The 16,818-nt window shown below is 50.0% G+C and overlaps 1 protein-coding gene across 2 annotated transcripts in view; it reads right to left on the reverse strand.

Annotated features, from left to right (window-relative positions):
• The window catches only part of DNAH2 (dynein axonemal heavy chain 2), a 3,497,426-nt gene that overhangs the window by 273,481 nt on the left and 3,207,127 nt on the right, over positions 1-16,818 (reverse strand). For both annotated transcript variants that reach the window (XM_078670326.1, XM_078670327.1), the window contains 3 exons: positions 15,669-15,852; positions 15,238-15,428; positions 14,611-14,802 (listed from right to left, as the gene is read on the reverse strand). In XM_078670326.1, the coding sequence (XP_078526452.1) occupies positions 14,611-14,802; positions 15,238-15,428; positions 15,669-15,852 (567 nt within the window). The remainder of the gene's footprint in view (positions 1-14,610; positions 14,803-15,237; positions 15,429-15,668; positions 15,853-16,818) is intronic.

Below are 16,818 nucleotides of genomic sequence, written 5' to 3' on the forward strand. Positions count from 1 at the left end.
TCGTCGGCGTCGTGGGCGCCGTGATGATGTCGTCGGAGTACTTAGACGCCGCCTCCGCGTGCTGACGTCAGTTCTTAGACACAGCTTTTCCGCGCCAGAAACGCAGAGCCATGTTAAAAACCAACACTGGTGCCATTGAAACTAGGGCCCTGAAAGGGGACAACCCTAACCCTAGATATTGGTTCGCAGAACGGGGAGGATGGGTGGGTCGGTAAGGAATCTAATACTAACTAATGTCTCTTACAGATATATCGTTACACAAGTAGTAACTTGTGCATCTGAAAGAGACACGTTAGTATTAGATTCCTTACCTTAGAATAGATACCCCAGCAATACCAACCCCGGTGGTGGGTCTGCGAACCAATAATCACACCAGAAAGTCCCGGAGGACGGAACGGCCAAAGAAGCCATCCCTCCGGACTTGGCTGTCCAAGCAGTAGTGTCTCGCAAACGTGTGCAGCGATGCCCACGTAGCTGCCTGACAGATGTCTTGTAAGGGCACTCCCCTGTCCAGGACAGTGGTAGTTGCCGTGGCTCGGGTAGAATGAGCCCGCAATCCAGCAGGAGGCTCCTTCCCAGCCAAGGAGTAGCATGCCTGGATACACAGGATGATCCACCGAGAGATGGTCCTCTTGTGCACCGCTTTCCCCTTCTTCGCGCCCACGTAACCAACAAAGAGTTGGTCATCCACCCGGAACTGGCATGTGCGATCCAAGTAGAATGAGAGCGCACGTTTTGGGTCCAGACGGTGGAGCCGCTCTTCCTCTTTAGAGGGATGCGGTGGCGGGAAGAAGGTTGGCAAGGTGATAGACTGCCCGATGTGGAAGGCCGTGACAACCTTGGGCAGGAAAGAAGGTTTGGTACGCAGCACCACTTTGTCCGGATGGACAGAAAGGAAAGGTGGAGTACAAGAAAGGGCCTGGAGCTCACTCACTCTCCTGGCAGAGGTGATGGCAACCAGGAAAGCAGTCTTCAAAGTCAGAAGGCGAAGAGGACAGTTGTGAAGTGGCTCAAAGGGAGCGCACATCAGAAATGTAAGAACCAGGTTCAAGTCCCACTGAGGCATCACAAACAGAACAGGAGGAAACGTGTGCGTGATGCCCTTAAGAAATCTATTAACAATATGGGACTTGAACAAAGAAGGTTGATCAGGCAGCCTGAGAAAGGCTGAAAGGGCAGAAAGGTAGCCCTTGATAGTGCCCAGAGCAGAGCCCTGCTGGGCAAGAGAAAGAAGGAAGAGAAGGACCTCAGAAAGAGGGGCATTGAGGGGATCCACAGCCTTTGCTGTGCACCATGCCACAAATCTGTTCCACCTGCAGGCGTATACCGACTTTGTGGAGGGACGCCTGGCTGCCAGAATGATGTTACAGACTTCAGGAGGCAAGTCAAATGGCCTCAACTGTCGCCGCTCAATCTCCAAGCATGGAGGTGGAGACTGGACAGGTTCGGGTGGAGGACCGTCCCCTGCTGCTGCGACAGAAGGTCCTCCTGAAGAGGCAGACGAACCGGGGGATCGACTGACATACTGAGTAGCTCTGGATACCAGTACCTTCTCGCCCAGTCCGGAGTCACAAGGATGACTTGGGCCCGGTCGCGCTTGATCTTCTTCAGCACTCTGGGCAGAAGTGGTATAGGCGGAAAGGCGTACAACAGACCGCAACTCCACTCGCGACGAAAAGCGTCTCCGAGCGAGTGCCGCCTTGGAAATTCCAACGCGCAGAACAGATGACATTGCGCGTTCTCTTCGGTGGCGAATAGATCTAACCAAGGCTCTCCCAATCGCTGAAAGAGGCCTTGCGCCACGTCCGAGTTCAGACGCCATTCGTGATCCATCATGCACCGACGGCTGAGCTCGTCCGCCCTGGCGTTCAGAGAACCTGCCAGGTGTTGAGCCACCAGGGTCACGCCCTGGCGTTCCAGCCATTGCCAAAGGCGAAGAGCCTCTTGACAAAGGGTCCACGACCCCACCCCGCCCTGTTTGTTGCAGTACCACATGGCGGTGGTGTTGTCCGTGAACACCTGCACTACACTCCCCCGGACAGAGGGGAGGAATGCCTTCAGTGCCAGACGAATTGGACTGAGCTCCAACAGGTTGATGTGGAGCCGGGTCTCCGCCGGAGACCAGAGGCCTCTGATCTCCGCCTCTCCCATGTGGCCTTCCCAGCCCTGGAGGGACGCGTCCGTCACAACCACGTGCTCCGGTTGGGGAAGGGAGAGGGATCTGCCGCTGACCCAATCGCGGTCCGTAAGCCACCACTGCAGCTGTCTCGCAGTGCCCTCCGAGATCAGGACGTGGTCGGATAGGTTGCCCTGATGCTGGGCCCACTGAAACTTCAGGTCCCACTGCAGAGCCCGCATCCGCCACCTGGCGTGATGCACCAGTAGGATGCAGGAGGCCATCAGCCCCAGAAGCCGCAGCGTCAACCTGACTGAAACCCGGGATAACGGCTGTAAGATGGGAATCAGAGCCTGAATATCCCGGACCCGCTGTTCGGGCGGATAAACCCGAAACCGGGCCGAGTCCAGAACCGCTCCGATGAAGAGGAGCTTCTGAGAGGGGCACAGGTGTGACTTCGGCACATTGATGGAGAACCCCAGCTGGTGCAGGAGGTCTGCCGTCGTCTGGAGGTGGCTGACGACTGTCTGGGGCGAGCCCGCCTTCAACAACCAGTCGTCGAGGTAGGGGAAGACTGAAACCCCTAACCTGCGCAGATGAGCTGCGACCACCGCCATCACCTTTGTGAACACCCGTGGGGCGCTGGTAAGGCCGAAGGGGAGCACGGTAAACTGAAAGTGCTCGTGGCCAACCGTGAACCGCAGGTAGCGCCGGTGGGCCGGCAGGACGGGGATGTGGAAATAGGCGTCCTGCAAGTCCAACGCTATCATCCAGTCTCCTGGGTCCAGGGCAGCTAGGACCTGAGCCAGTGTCAGCATCTTGAACTTCTCCTTCCGGAGGAAGCCGTTGACGTTCCGTAGGTCCAAGATAGGGCGTAGGCCCCCTTTGCCCTTCTTGGGTACCAGAAAGTAGTGGGAGTAGCAACCACACCCTACTTCTGGCCCAGGAACGCGCTCGGTGGCCCCCTTGGCCAAGAGGGCCGTAACTTCCTCCTGCAGAAGTCGCAAATGATCCCCCGATACACGGTGGTTCTGCGGTGGCATGGCTGGAGGAGTCGCCTCGAAGGGGAGGGAGTAGCCCCTTCGGACGATCTGCAGCACCCACCTGTCCGAAGTGACAGTGCGCCAGTGGAGGTGGTGATGGCGAACCCTGCCCCGCACTGGCGTCACATGGGCCTGAAAGCACGGACTAGGAGGGTTTTGAGGCGGATGCTGCGGGGGAAGGTGTGGACTGACCTCGCCGTTGTCCCCTACCGCGGTTCCCACGGCCGCCACCACGTTGGGTATTGCCCTGCGGAGCGTGGCTGGCGGCGCGTGTGGGCGCACCCCTTCCGTGGCCACTAAAGGAGTGAAAGGCAGCCGATTGCTGGCGCTGGCCCGAAAGGCCCAAGGACTTGGCCGTAGCCCTGGAGTCCTTAAAGCGCTCAAGCGCATGGTCTGCTTTGTCGCCAAAGAGGCGACGGCCATCGAACGGCATGTCCATGAGCGTGTTCTGGACATCTGCCGAAAAGTTGGCGGACCTCAGCCAGGCGTCAGACGCCACCGTCATTGCCATCGCTCTACCTAGCGAGTCGGTGGTATCCAGCCCACACCTGATAGAATACTTGGCTGCATCCCGGCCCTCCACAAGGGCTTGGCCGAGTTTGGCCCGTACCTCCAACGGACACTCTGGCAGCACTTCCGTGACCTTATCCCACACAGAGTGGGTGTAACGCCCCAAGAGGCAGGCGGTGTTGGAAGACCGCAGGCCTAGACTAAGGGATGAGAAGATCTTCTTCCCATACTGGTCATACCTCTTGGATTCCCTGTCCGGCGGGGCCGACGGGAATGCGGTCTGGGAATTGGAGGCCTGGATGACCAGGCTCTCGGGGGTAGGGTGGGAGGACAGGAAACATGGGTCGCCCGGGGCTGGGCGGTGGCGTCTGGCCACGTTCCTATCTACGGGCGAACCCGTAGCGGGCTTGGACCAAGTGCCCAGAAGAACGTCGGTCAAGGCCTCATTAAAGGGCAGCAGAGGCTCGACCGAGCTTGACTGCGGTTTAAGGACCTCAGTGAGGAGGTTAGTCCTCACGGCCGCGACGGGGAACTCAAGGCCCAAGGCCTTGGCAGCCCTCATCAGCACCACACTATAAGTTGCCCCCTCCTCCGAAGCCACGGGAGGAGGGGAGACAAAACCAGTGTCTGGAGAGGTGTCCAGGCCACTGGCCTCACCAAGGTCTCCTGTCAAGTCCTCATGAGACTGACACTCCCTGGTCAGAGGGTCCTCAGACCCCTCCCAGTCCTCTTCATCACCCATCTCCTGAAATTCAGGGTTTTCAACCAATGGGGCCTGTTCATAGAAGTGAAACTTCCCAAACGACGTCTGGAGCGGCGCCCATCGGGGCCGTCCCGGCGCCGGAACAGGAACGAAGGTGGAACCGGGGACGGCGCCGCCGCCGGAGGCGACACCTGAGGGTCCGACGCCGGGGAGGTCGTAAGGTCCACCGGCGACGAACCAGATCCCGAAGGAGGTGTGGAATTTTAGTTCGTGTGCTGAACATCATCTACGCCATCTTGCAGACTCACGTATGAGCATACACGACAGCCATTTTAGGTACCATGGTCTCCCTGTTCACGATCGCCCGTCAGCACACTTCACTGAACCTTGCAAGCCTTCCCCGCGCACCCTGGCTGCCCCCGCACTCACATGCACAAGTCATGAACCCTCCCCTCCCATGACTCTGTCTCAGGGAATCACACCCCGCGCCTGACCAACACCTCCTTTCCGTTCATGAGTACCCCTCCTTTGATGACCCCTTCCTCTGAGCCCGACTGCCTGTACGAACCGCTGGTCATCCTTTAGCCCGAGGATACAGTTTATTGCCCACTACTGTATGCACTCGCTTTTCCTGAAAGGAGCCACTATTGATCACGACCTCCCCACCCCCTGAGATTCGATCAGGCGCACACATTCCAAAGGAATCGGCAGAACACTCAGCTGCGTGATAGCCCCCTCCCAATCATATGAGGGGAAGGGGCCTCTACTGTTGTCATGTGTTGGAAGGGGCCGGAACTGGGGGGTGCCGGGGATGTCGTTCTCATACTTCACAATGTCCTTGTTGTAATAAAGAACGTTCACATGTCTTAAACCAGTGTATAAAAGACCAGGTCTCAAAGAGGCTGGGAGAGCACCTCGAGACGATACCTTGTTGTCCGATCTGATGTGTTCTACTCCGTCGGAATAAAACTTGTTTCCTGTCTTCCCGTCTCCAGCGCCTGCCTCTTTATTGAATAACTTCGTATGGTACTGGAGGCGTTTTTACGCCGGGCAAATTTAACTTAGGAAACATCTACTGAAATCGCCTGACCATTTTGAATTGATCTTTATCAGAGGTCCAGCGGCATCCTGCGGCGCCGGGCCCCAAGGCGCCGGCGGCGCTGGAACAACTGAACCCCTCGGCGCCGGCGGCGTCGGGATAACGGGAACCTGCGGCGCCGGGCCCGAAGGCGTCGGCGGCGCTGGGGCCGAAGCACCCGACGGCGTCGGGGCAGATGCCCCCGACCCGCTAGGGGTCCCAGACGGGTCCGCTGGGCCCGAAGGCGCCGCGGAGCCCGTCGGAGGAGAGTTTCCTCATGGCCATGAGGAAGCGCTCGATCTCCTCCGGCGTCGCGTTGAGCCCAGGGACCGTAGGGTATGGGGCTGAACGCGGCGCCTGCGACTCAGTCGGAGCCGCGTGGGCGGTGTCACCCGAACCCCTGGCCGCATCGCGCGAGCGTCGGGGGGAGTCCGAGGAGCGATGATGCCGCTTGGACTTCTTGTGCCGCTTACCTGACGACGACTTCGACCCGGAGGAGTGCGGCCTACCCTCGGAACTGTGGTGGCTCCGAGCCCGCGACCTGTCCCTCGACCTCCCATGGGATCGGGACCTCTCGCGGCGCGGGACCGACTGCCGGAGTTCGAGCCGCCTGCGGGACCGCCCCCGTCTGGCCTTCGAAGAGGCCAGTCGGAGCAGGCCTTGTCGTCGTGGTCGACGCCGAGACAAGATAAACACACGCGGTGAGGATCCGTGACCGACATCAGGCGGTCGCAATCATCGCAGTGCTTAAATCCGGGCATCCCTACGGCACCGTCGGAGTCGATAGACTTCGAGAACAATCAAAAGTGATCAAAAAGTTAGTCAAAAAATGACTAGGGTTACTGCTTTTTCCAGATCTGCGCTTGCTGGTGCGGAAAAAAGAAGAACTGACGTCAGCACGCGGAGGCGGCGTCTAAGTACTCCGACGACGTCATCACGGCGCCCACGACGCCGACGACGGACGCGGAGCCGCAGACGACGCCTACCGACGCGCAAGGGTACTGCTACGCAAAAAATTCCGGATCCAGTCTGACGCCTGGGGATATTCTAAGGTAAGGAATCTAATACTAACGTGTCTCTTTCAGATAGCTGTGTACTATTGCATCCAATGGATACCACTTGCTGAATTAAGGCAAGACGTTAACGACAGAAACCATGATCCAAGGAAATAAGGTTCCAATGAAATAACAGGTCAGGTCCTGCACCAACAGGGACCCACACTTAGTGAATGGAAAAGGCAATAAACCTACTGCAAATGCTTCTACATGCAGGTAACACAGGTAATCAATCTCACATGAGGAAGAAACCATAGAATCAAATCTCTTGCATGAAGTTCTCCTCAGCAGAGGTAACCTAAAAACCTACCTAGGGGTAGAAAAAAAACATGTAAAGTCTCAAAGAAAGTCAAGCTGTCATCGACAGCAAGAATACTCCTAAAAAAATAAGACCTGAAAAACAAAAGTTGTTAAAAAAATGATTTTCACTTTCTGTGATTACTGTCTTTGCCTGTGGTTGTTACAGTTGAAAATTGTAGTTTTAACCTGCCTGTGATTGCATATTTTATGTTTTAAACTTGTGGTTTTCCCTGCCCATGATTGCTTCCATTTAACGTGTTGAATTGTGGAATTTGCAGTCCAAACTCTGTAGTTTATCCCTCTCATTCCTGGTGACAATTCAGTTTTCCCTCCAAATTTCTCCTTTGCCCTGTGCTAAGACCTGTATGTGAAAACAGTGCACCCCCAGCCACCATTTTGTGTTCACAAGCCAGTGAAACCATCCCCCTGCCTCCCCCCCCCCCCGCCGCCCGAGCAACAGGGATATTCTACATCAGAGGGTGCTTCTGTGAGCTGTTTAAACTTTGTTTACTAGGTACTGTGCACTTCGTTTTTTGGCCAGGAGAGGTAGCAAAGTTTTATTCAAACAGTATTGTTAGATTTCAAGTTAGTAAGGCCTTTACCTGCAGAAGTCCAAAGTGTGGATTGAGCCTGTCTGTCTCCTAGGAGATTCTGAACAGGAGAAGCAGCTTCCGACTCCTTGGCCAGCAAACCTTGTCTGAAGTCTCCAGGACCGTATATGGTCTGCTAGTGGTTGGTACATATGTACACTGATTGGTGGTTTTATCTGGTGTTTCTATTGGATTAGGGTTAGTGTCCTCATTGGTTGGGTATTTGAGGGTCCTGATTGGTTTCTGGGTCTGTGATTCAATCAATGTAGGGTTGGAACTAGGGTTAGGATTTCTATTGGAAGTAGGGACTAGGGCTTCCTATGGTATTGGTTGTTGGGAATAGGATGGGACTAGGGCTAGGGTTAAACCTTTAATCGGAAGTAGCGAGTGGGGCTTCTGGTGTGATTGGTTGCTGGACTAGTTGTGGGACTAAGAGTAGGGTTAGGCTTTCTATTAGAAGTAGGGACTAGGGCTTCCTGTACCATTGGTTGCTTGGACTTGGGTTGGGACTATTGGTAGGGCTAGGGCCTCTATTGGACATAGAGATCAGGGTTGTTGAACTGATTGGGTGCTTGGACTAGGGCTAAAATTGGCTGTAATGTCCTGGTCTCCTATTGGTTCTAGGTTATAGGGCTATGTTGTGATTGGATAGTGTTAGGCTAGGGTTCCCATTGGCTGAAGGGGTCACCTGATTACTAGGGCAATAAAAGGCCATGGTTAGGGTGTTGAGGCTAAGGGCGGAGAGGGCAAGGGCAGTTGCCTATTTAAGCCTGTAAAGGGCAGAGAGGGCAAGGGCAGTTGCCTGTTTGAGACCGGCCAGGGCCAGAAATGCTGCCCATTAACCCATGTAGCAATACCCATCCCACACCATGCACATCCACAAACTTATGGTACTTATGGATCTATATATTTATCACTTTCTTCTAATTTAACATTTCCAATGCACTACCCTATTCCTCAGCCTATACTTCCCTCAATATATCTTCTAGCCCAACATTCTGACTCATCTCAGACATCTCTCTACTACTCATTCCAATGCACTACCCTATCTCTCATCCTAGACATCAATATATCCTCTATATCCACTCTCTCATTTATCCCAAACCCCATACCACTACTATGATCCCCAAAATAACCCTTTCTAGACTCTCTCCTACTCTATATCTCTGTGCATCATCTGACACCTCTTTTACTATACCAATCCCCTAAAACAAACCTCTCTAAACTCTTCCCTCTGACTCCTCCCCTCCAAAACTCATTTTTACTCATCCAAAAGCCTCCTCCTACTGGTAAAACAAACAAAAAAATAATCTTTCACTCTTTTATCCCTCCACTATCCTTTTCAATCAAAATTAACAGACTAACAAGTTCACTTCTTTAATTCCATATTCAACTATACTAATTCACCACTAATCCTTTATGGGTTCCGGAGTGGCGTGCTACTCGCCAGAAAAGCGCTTACACACCCATCAGGGGTAACAAGTGCTATATGAATGCAAACCTTTCTTCCCCTTTTATACCTCCGCTATCCTTTTCACTCCAAATAACTGACTAATATCCACCACTGAAATTACTTCATATTTCACCATATTAATTCACCACTAATCCTTTATGGGCTTCCTGAATACCGTGCGTCAACACCCCATCAGGGGTAACAAGCTCTATATAAATACAAACCATTTTCCTCCTCTATCCTTCTGCTATTATTCCAAATCCAAATAACTGACTAACCTGTCCACCACTTAAAATGTACTTGCATGTTTCACTATACTAATTAAACACTAATTCTCTATGGGTCCAGGAGTAGCATGCTACTCGCCGAAAAAGCGCTTCGACGCCTCGTCAGGGGCAGTAAGCGCTATATAAATGCAATTACAATACAATACAATATCTGGTGATGTTACACTGCAAAAAGCATACCATAATGCAGTTTTGAGCCAAATTACAAACCAAGAGAAGTCTTCCACACAGGAACATTTCCCTTAAAATATAGCAACAGTTGAAAGAAGGGAACAGAGTGAAGGGTCTGAGCCACCTTGACTGTCCCTAAACCTATGCAAAGTGGCATCTGCATGGGCACCAAACAAAGGCACGCCATCAAATGGCATGTCAATTAAGGCTAACTGGACTGCCTCTGAAAATCCAGTAGAACAAAGCCAAGCTCGCTGGCGTAAAGCAACAGAAGTCGCCATTGCTCAACCAATCGAATCACCGGTGTCCATCCACACCTAATGATTATCTTAGCAGCCTGTTGCCCATGTGAAATCAACTGACTCAGTTTTTACCTATTAGCCTCCGGAAACAATGGCAATAATTGCTGCAACAAATCCCATAAGGCATGAGAAAAAAGTCCAATGATGCTACTTGTGTTAATGGAACTTAATGATGCACTGGTAGAAGAGAACATGCGTTTTCCACAAGTCTTGCTTTTGAGAATCTTAGTCAATGGGAGTATGAGGAATATTATCCACATCTTGGGAAGCTGTAGCGACCTGAACCATAAAACTGTGGTGTCGGTTGACGAAGGATCATCGTGGGCAGGGCAGTGCTTGTGGGCTTTAGTACGGTCTAAAGGCGCACCAGTATCAGGTCTAGCTCATGCCGCCAGTAAAATATCATATAATGCCTCACAAAAGGTTAGCACTGGCTCAGTCCTTGACTAACCTGGTTGAAGAACCTCAACGAGGGGGTCTGTAGATTTCTCCACCAAGAGCAGAGTCAATTGTAGAACATTACCCACCCTTTTTAACATATCTGCCAATGAAGAGCTGGCTTCTGAGGCATGACCAAGAGGTAATAGAAGGCCAGAAGCCACCTAACTTCACCTAACTCAGAAATCCAGCTATCCATCATAGGAGGATATGTATACACTGGATGCACAAAAGGAACCCCTTCCTCATTTCCTTCCACAAACTGTTCACCCACAGAAACATGAATAATCGGCTCCATAAACGACGTCAATCAGCGCCGACACGACGCCGTATAAACCTCAGGATGAGAAAGTAGAAGGGCGTCGGAATCGAGGGGATATCGATGCCTCAAGACTCTCAGTTGGGTTGTGCACCTACTTCAGTTTGGAGCCTTCCTGCTCCATTGAAACATGTCCCGATGGAACAACCGGCGTCACTCCAGAGTCAGTCGGCGCCACAGGGCTGTGTATTGGCACCCCTGTGTCTAAGGGCCTAACAACTGCCGAGGATGGACCCATTAGCGAGGACTCAGCTAGTGCAGCCAGTGCACCCATCACCTGGGGCCCGAAGGCACTCCAGTGGAAGATGAGGACCCAAAGATGGCACAAAGAGCATCGTAATACTCTTTCATCTGGGCCCGAGTCGCTCCGGCTCCAGGAAAAGTAGGGAAGCACAGGAGGGACTTTTGCACAGAGTCCTCAGCACAAGACTGTGTGGAGCCGCTTGAACCCATGTTGCAAGACAAAGAAGCCCTGGAAGGCCGCGACTTTGATTGCTTGCGACTTCGCTTACCATGGGATGTGGATGGGGACTGAGACCGTTTCCTCTGTTCACTGGATGGAGAGTGACGCCCACAAGACCAGCCTCTGAAGCAGCTCCATTGCTGAACCTCGGTTGACCGACGTTTGGGAGAACTGGAAATCCTCGACACCCACGCCGTCAGGAGCTTCAGCCGTCACTCCAACAATGCCTTTGGTTTTAGCCGTTGGCAGGCACCATATTCTTTGGAGTTGTGGTGCTTGTCCATGCACCACATGCATATGGAATAAGTCTGTACCCGACATCTGTTGAGCACAAGACCCGCGGGACTTAAACCCAGAAGGCATAGAGAGCTGGCACACTGTTTCAGATGACAACAATCTTCACAGCAGACTGAAAAACAGAAAGAGATACGCTGCTTCGGATCCACATTACAACACAGAAAAGAAGAAACTAACGTCCGCGCGCCGGAGTGGACTTATATGGCTCCACTGATGTCACATCCGGAGTCGACATCATCACAGAGCTGTACAACGCCATCGCGCAGCTGTACTGCTGAAAAATTTCCGGATCCAGTCTGACGCCCGGAGAGAATTCACAAGTTAAGAATTCTGCGGCTGGATGTCTCTATCAGATGATGGTCGAGAAGTTCCTTTGAAGCTGAAGGCTCAGGAGATGCGGGTGAAGTAAGAAATACTGAAGTATACAAAAAAAGTGAAGAATGGAATGCTTGAATTAATCTCAGCCACAGATAATATGGGCTGCATAGCAGTCCATCAATATTTTGCACACTATGCCTCCTCAGTTTGGACCCAGCCATTTGCAAATCAATAATGACATTGCTCCACAGGAAACAGTCCAGCCTGATCTGCCAGGCCAGGTCCTCCCTGAACTGGAACACAAACAACCCAAGACACCCTTATTAGGGCTCATCAGTCAGGTATAGCTTAGTTCCAGTGGCACAGTGTGCATGGGACTCACGTCAGGGCACAGTAGTCCCACTTAGGGGGTCAAACTGATGTATACAAAGAAGTGATGGATGGAATGCTTGAATTAACCTCAGCCACTGGCAATTACTCAAGGCAACGTCCTAGTCCTTTGTTATTTTGCACAAAGTGCCCCCTCAGTTTAGAGCCAGCCATATGCAATTTGATCTTGACCGTGGTCCAATGGAAACAGCCCAGCCCGAACTGCCAGGTCAGGTCCTCCTGCCAGGTCAGGTCCTCCCTCCCCAACAACCTAAGACAAGTGTCACCCTTATTAGAGCTCATCAGCCAAGTATAGCTTGGATCCAGTGGCACAGTGTACATGGGACCCACATCAGGGACTAGCCGTCCCACTTAGGAAGTCATACCGAAGTATACAAAAAAGTAATAGATGGAATGCTTGAATTAGTCTCAGCCACTGGTAATTACTCGGGCCGCATCCCAGTCCATCACTGACTTAGAGCATCATAATGATGTATACCAAAAAGTGATGGATGAAATGCTTGAATTAATCTCAGCCATTGGTAATTGTTCAATCTGCATCCCAGCCCATCCTTAGCTTGCACACTATGACATCTAATTTTGGATCCAGCCATATGCAAATCAATCGTGACCCTGCTCCAATGGAAACTGGCCAGCTCGAACTGCCAGGCCATATCGCCCCTGAACTGGAACACAAACACCCCAAGACCGGTTTCACCCTTTTAAGGCTCATCAGTCAGGTATAGCTTGATTCCATTGGCTAAGTGGCCCAGTAGGAAAGTCATCAGGTTTTGAGACCCTTGCTATCAGCTTCCAACTCAGACCAGAAATCTGCACCTAAGAGACAGGCACAGAGGGCCACTTAGCCATCTAGGTTACATCGAACACACAAAAAGTGATGAGAAGAATGCTCCAAATCCTCTGACCACTGGCAATTCCTGTTTTTGGGCACTGATCAGATGGGCTTGTAAGTTCATTTAAGGAGGCAAGCAGCAATGAGGAGTTGAGGCTACTGAAGAGTGTGCACAACTGTGTGTGCATGTGGGGCCACTGCCTAGCATCAAGTGTCTACTGCCCTATCTAAAAGGTAGTTTCCATTCCCCAAGATCTTGTGGCTGCTAACCACAGCATTTACTATATCATTTACTAGCCATACCTCTTCTGCCCTGGTAGAAATTAGGGTGATCCTGGCAAATAGGTGCCAAACTGCCAACAATGGTTTATTATATGCATCATACGCATGATGGTCACTGTGGCTAGAGGGGCCCCCCTCCTTAGAATAATTCACACATTCTAGGTATTACACTGTCCATATTACTGGCCATTGCATAAGGAGATCCACCTTGGAATATTGTGCAAGTTCTCTGCAGTAAGGTGGATGTTAAGTGAATTCAGGGCAAGAAAGGATTTTTGGGGGTTAACTGTACTAAAGCACCAGTCCAAGATGTTCCCATCACTAATGCACCAATACTGCTACATTTAAGTCAGACATGCTCAACCTTTGAACATAGAGATTTGACCCAAGTCCTAATCTAGGATTTCACTCTAAAAGGCTAATCACCTTACTTGAATTAATGAAATCACCTTACTTACAACACTGGTACTTGTTCGGTGGAGTTCCAAATCAGGAGCAACTGTGTGTTAACTTTTAATTGGATTCTGGTTTTAAAAGGTTTTCTTTTATCAAATTGACCCATGTCTTAAAATAAATTCTAGGGGAATGCGCAAATGCATATGTTCAGGGGTTACACTGCTCAAAATAAGCAGTAGAGGGTTCAAGAAGCAGACCAAGTGCTGATATATGTCAATTTGTGATGACACCTAGTACACAATCACTCAGCAACAGCTTCTCTCCAACTACAAAGTGCAGGGTCTCCTATGCTACTGGTACCTGTCGGGATATTGATAGGCGACAACTCCTTGCCAATCTCGGATGAACTTCAGTACTAAAACCACAAGAACCTACTAAATACTGGTTTCCCACCAATAATACAACAGAGGGGTTGTGTGGTTAGCTAAAAACATGCCAATGAAATCCATTCCAATACTTGAAATCCTTCATACATGGCATGCATGGCAGAAGGCGGCAGGTCGTCTGAAGAACAATAAATTTGAAACTCAATCAAAAACGGCGCCAATTTTTAGGAAAAAAGATAGTGAAAAAACACAAAGCAAAAACTTAAAACGGGAGCTTTGAGGAAGTCAGTCCAGCTCATTAGGTGGAAACATTTGGTGTGGCTTTTGGTGATATAAGCATAATGGTTGGAGATCAAAAGTACACACAGATGCTCAGACACATGCTAACCACTTAACAAAAACAGTGCAATATGTATCATTCAGTAATAACATCCTAGCACATCTTCATCAAATTGATGTAACCACAATGAAAAATATGCAAAATTATCAATTCCTGCCAAAATGTATAACATTTACTTGTTATTGTAGAGCAAAATGTAGCAAGTAGTTTTCACCCATCACCATTAGTGACTATTCACCAATGAATGTCTCTCTAAACACTGTCACACAGTCACACAAGACATATGCCACATGGCCCACTCCGTAATTACCATTACTCCTCACATACTTTGAAAATGTGGGGAACGATATGCAAAATGTTGAAATGGACTTCTGGGAATTAGATTGTGCAATATAACTTCACACAGATACCCAGACACATGCACAGATACCCACACAGGCACTCAAATTGATACATTCATTTCAGCAGGTGAGATGCAGATGCCCAGAGGGACACCAGAAGCAACAAGATGGCAGGAAAGGCATCAAACACAATGAGTTACCTCGAAGTCGGAGTCATTGAAGCCATAGATGATATTCCATCCCAGTTGAAGGAACTTCTTGCGTTCAATCAGGATGCTATGGAAGAAGCACAGGGCAAAGAACAGCTTCTTGTACTTGCTGGGCTTGGTGCAGCGGTTGAAATGCTGCTCAGTCACCAGGTTGTACATGCGTTTCATGTTGGCCTTCAGACCCTAAAGAGGAAGGACAATGGTTTTGGATTTAGTGTCTGAAATGATGTGTTTCTGAATATTCTCCCTGTTTAACGAGCCAATGAATGAAACCATACATGTAACACAGATACAGTTCAGTAAGGAGAGTGCTCATGTTTCCACACACTGTCCTGCAAATATCCATCAACTATGTACTGCATGGGACATACATCAAACTGCTGATGCTCCACATACTACAGTCTTCCAGTAAGGGAACCTCATAAATCTCAGCCAATGCACCACAGTATTTGCCCAGAATCCCAGTGACCACCATAGATACCTTATACTACACAGCTCTTACAAAACACCACATCCATGGATGGCTCTCTGGTCAAAGACCTGATTCGGAACCGAGTACTGAGGCAATGCTTTATGTGCCATTGAAGGTGTCCCTACCTCTGAGGTAGTAGTCCTCACCTTAGGCGGCTCTGTAGTCATCTTGAGGCTTGCTTGGAGAATGGAGATGGGAAAGTCGGGGTGGGGGCTAGAGCTCAGCCAGAGGCGGAAGGAGGGGTGTGGCTCTTCTATCTGCAGTTGTTCCACCAGCTTATCCAGCTGTGGCATCCACGAGAGAGAGAGATGGCAATTTGCAAGGAAGACCCAGTTACCTATTGAAAATCAGAAGAAAGTTAATCTCACACAGATTCGGTTTTACTGCAGCGATTTTAGCAGTGCTAACAATCCCATTCTAGTTGTGTGTGGATAGGATCACATCTAACGTTATCTCAACTCTTTCTTTTAGAGGCCCGTAATTTCCCCAGTTAAAAAGAAAGTCATTTTTCATACAGGGCTTGAACTCTTGTTGGTGATGGCCTTTTATTGCTGATGGGTGAGACCTGACAACTTACCATCTCTGACTCCCTCTTTGATCATACGTGTTGCAATGGGGGCCTGCCCTTGCCCCAAAGAAAGCGGCTGGAACTTGTGTAACATTCCAGACTGCTCTGCTAACTGGCGGAGAGAACTGGTCGGGTCCACACCCGATGAAAGCACAAAGATGAGAGGCGTCTTCGTTGTGGAGTCATCAACAACCTGTAGGTAACAAGAACATACGATAACTGAAGGATCAACTAATGCTATGGAAAGCCAGTGAGACTATATGTTGCATAGCAGTGAAGAACAAAGAATAACAGACATCTAAATCTGTAAAGAAAGAGACCACAGCTGAATGGTATGTCCTAATATGATTTTAAAAGGCTCCTATTAAATGATGTGTCCTTCAAAAAACACTGGCAAGCAATACTCAGCCATTGATTAAGAATGGGTACATATATAGCTTTTATAGGAAGGGAAACACTGACTGCTGTTGTGTTTGTGTGCATGTCAGCCAAACAGAGAATGGTGCTTGAGAATTTCCTCCAATAGATATACATCAAATGCAACTGACCACGTGACTGAAGGCTGCAGCCCTTTATGAAATAATCAATGAGTGATACAGATTTCATCATCTACATTTTAACAGCCTGCATGGGTAATGAAGAAGATACACATTGACAGTGAATGATGAACGATATATCAAAACTGGGACAGAAATTCTACCACTGGATGAAACCAACAGAATCAGTCATTTCTGCACTTGGAAATTTAATGGAAGGTCATCACAAATGGTAGAAATTAAGAAAGGGTTTTCCTTTACATCAATTTGATTGGGGACCACATTTCCAAATCTGTTGATATTAAGAGGGGGTCTCACTGTCATGACGGGCATATAGAGCTCCATAGTACATAGCAAAACCCTCAGCAATGAGACGCTCTCCCATCACCCTTGGGCATTAGCAATGTATGGAATAAGTTCACAGGAAGACACCACGGAACAGAGCCAATGTAAGATTTTGCTAGACTTGTCCCTCCACTGATAAATACGACTCTTTTTCAATCAGAGTTTGATGCAGAACGGAACTAGTATGCAGTGAATCTCGAAGCTGGGTGCGGTGAGCTCAAGTACTGGGCCTCCAACTCCAGGAGTCTTGACTCTAGGTCCTCCACTTCAGCATCCAC

The sequence above is a fragment of the Lissotriton helveticus genome, chromosome 12 (assembly GCF_964261635.1).
Source record: "Lissotriton helveticus chromosome 12, aLisHel1.1, whole genome shotgun sequence".
NCBI lineage: Eukaryota > Metazoa > Chordata > Amphibia > Caudata > Salamandridae > Lissotriton > Lissotriton helveticus.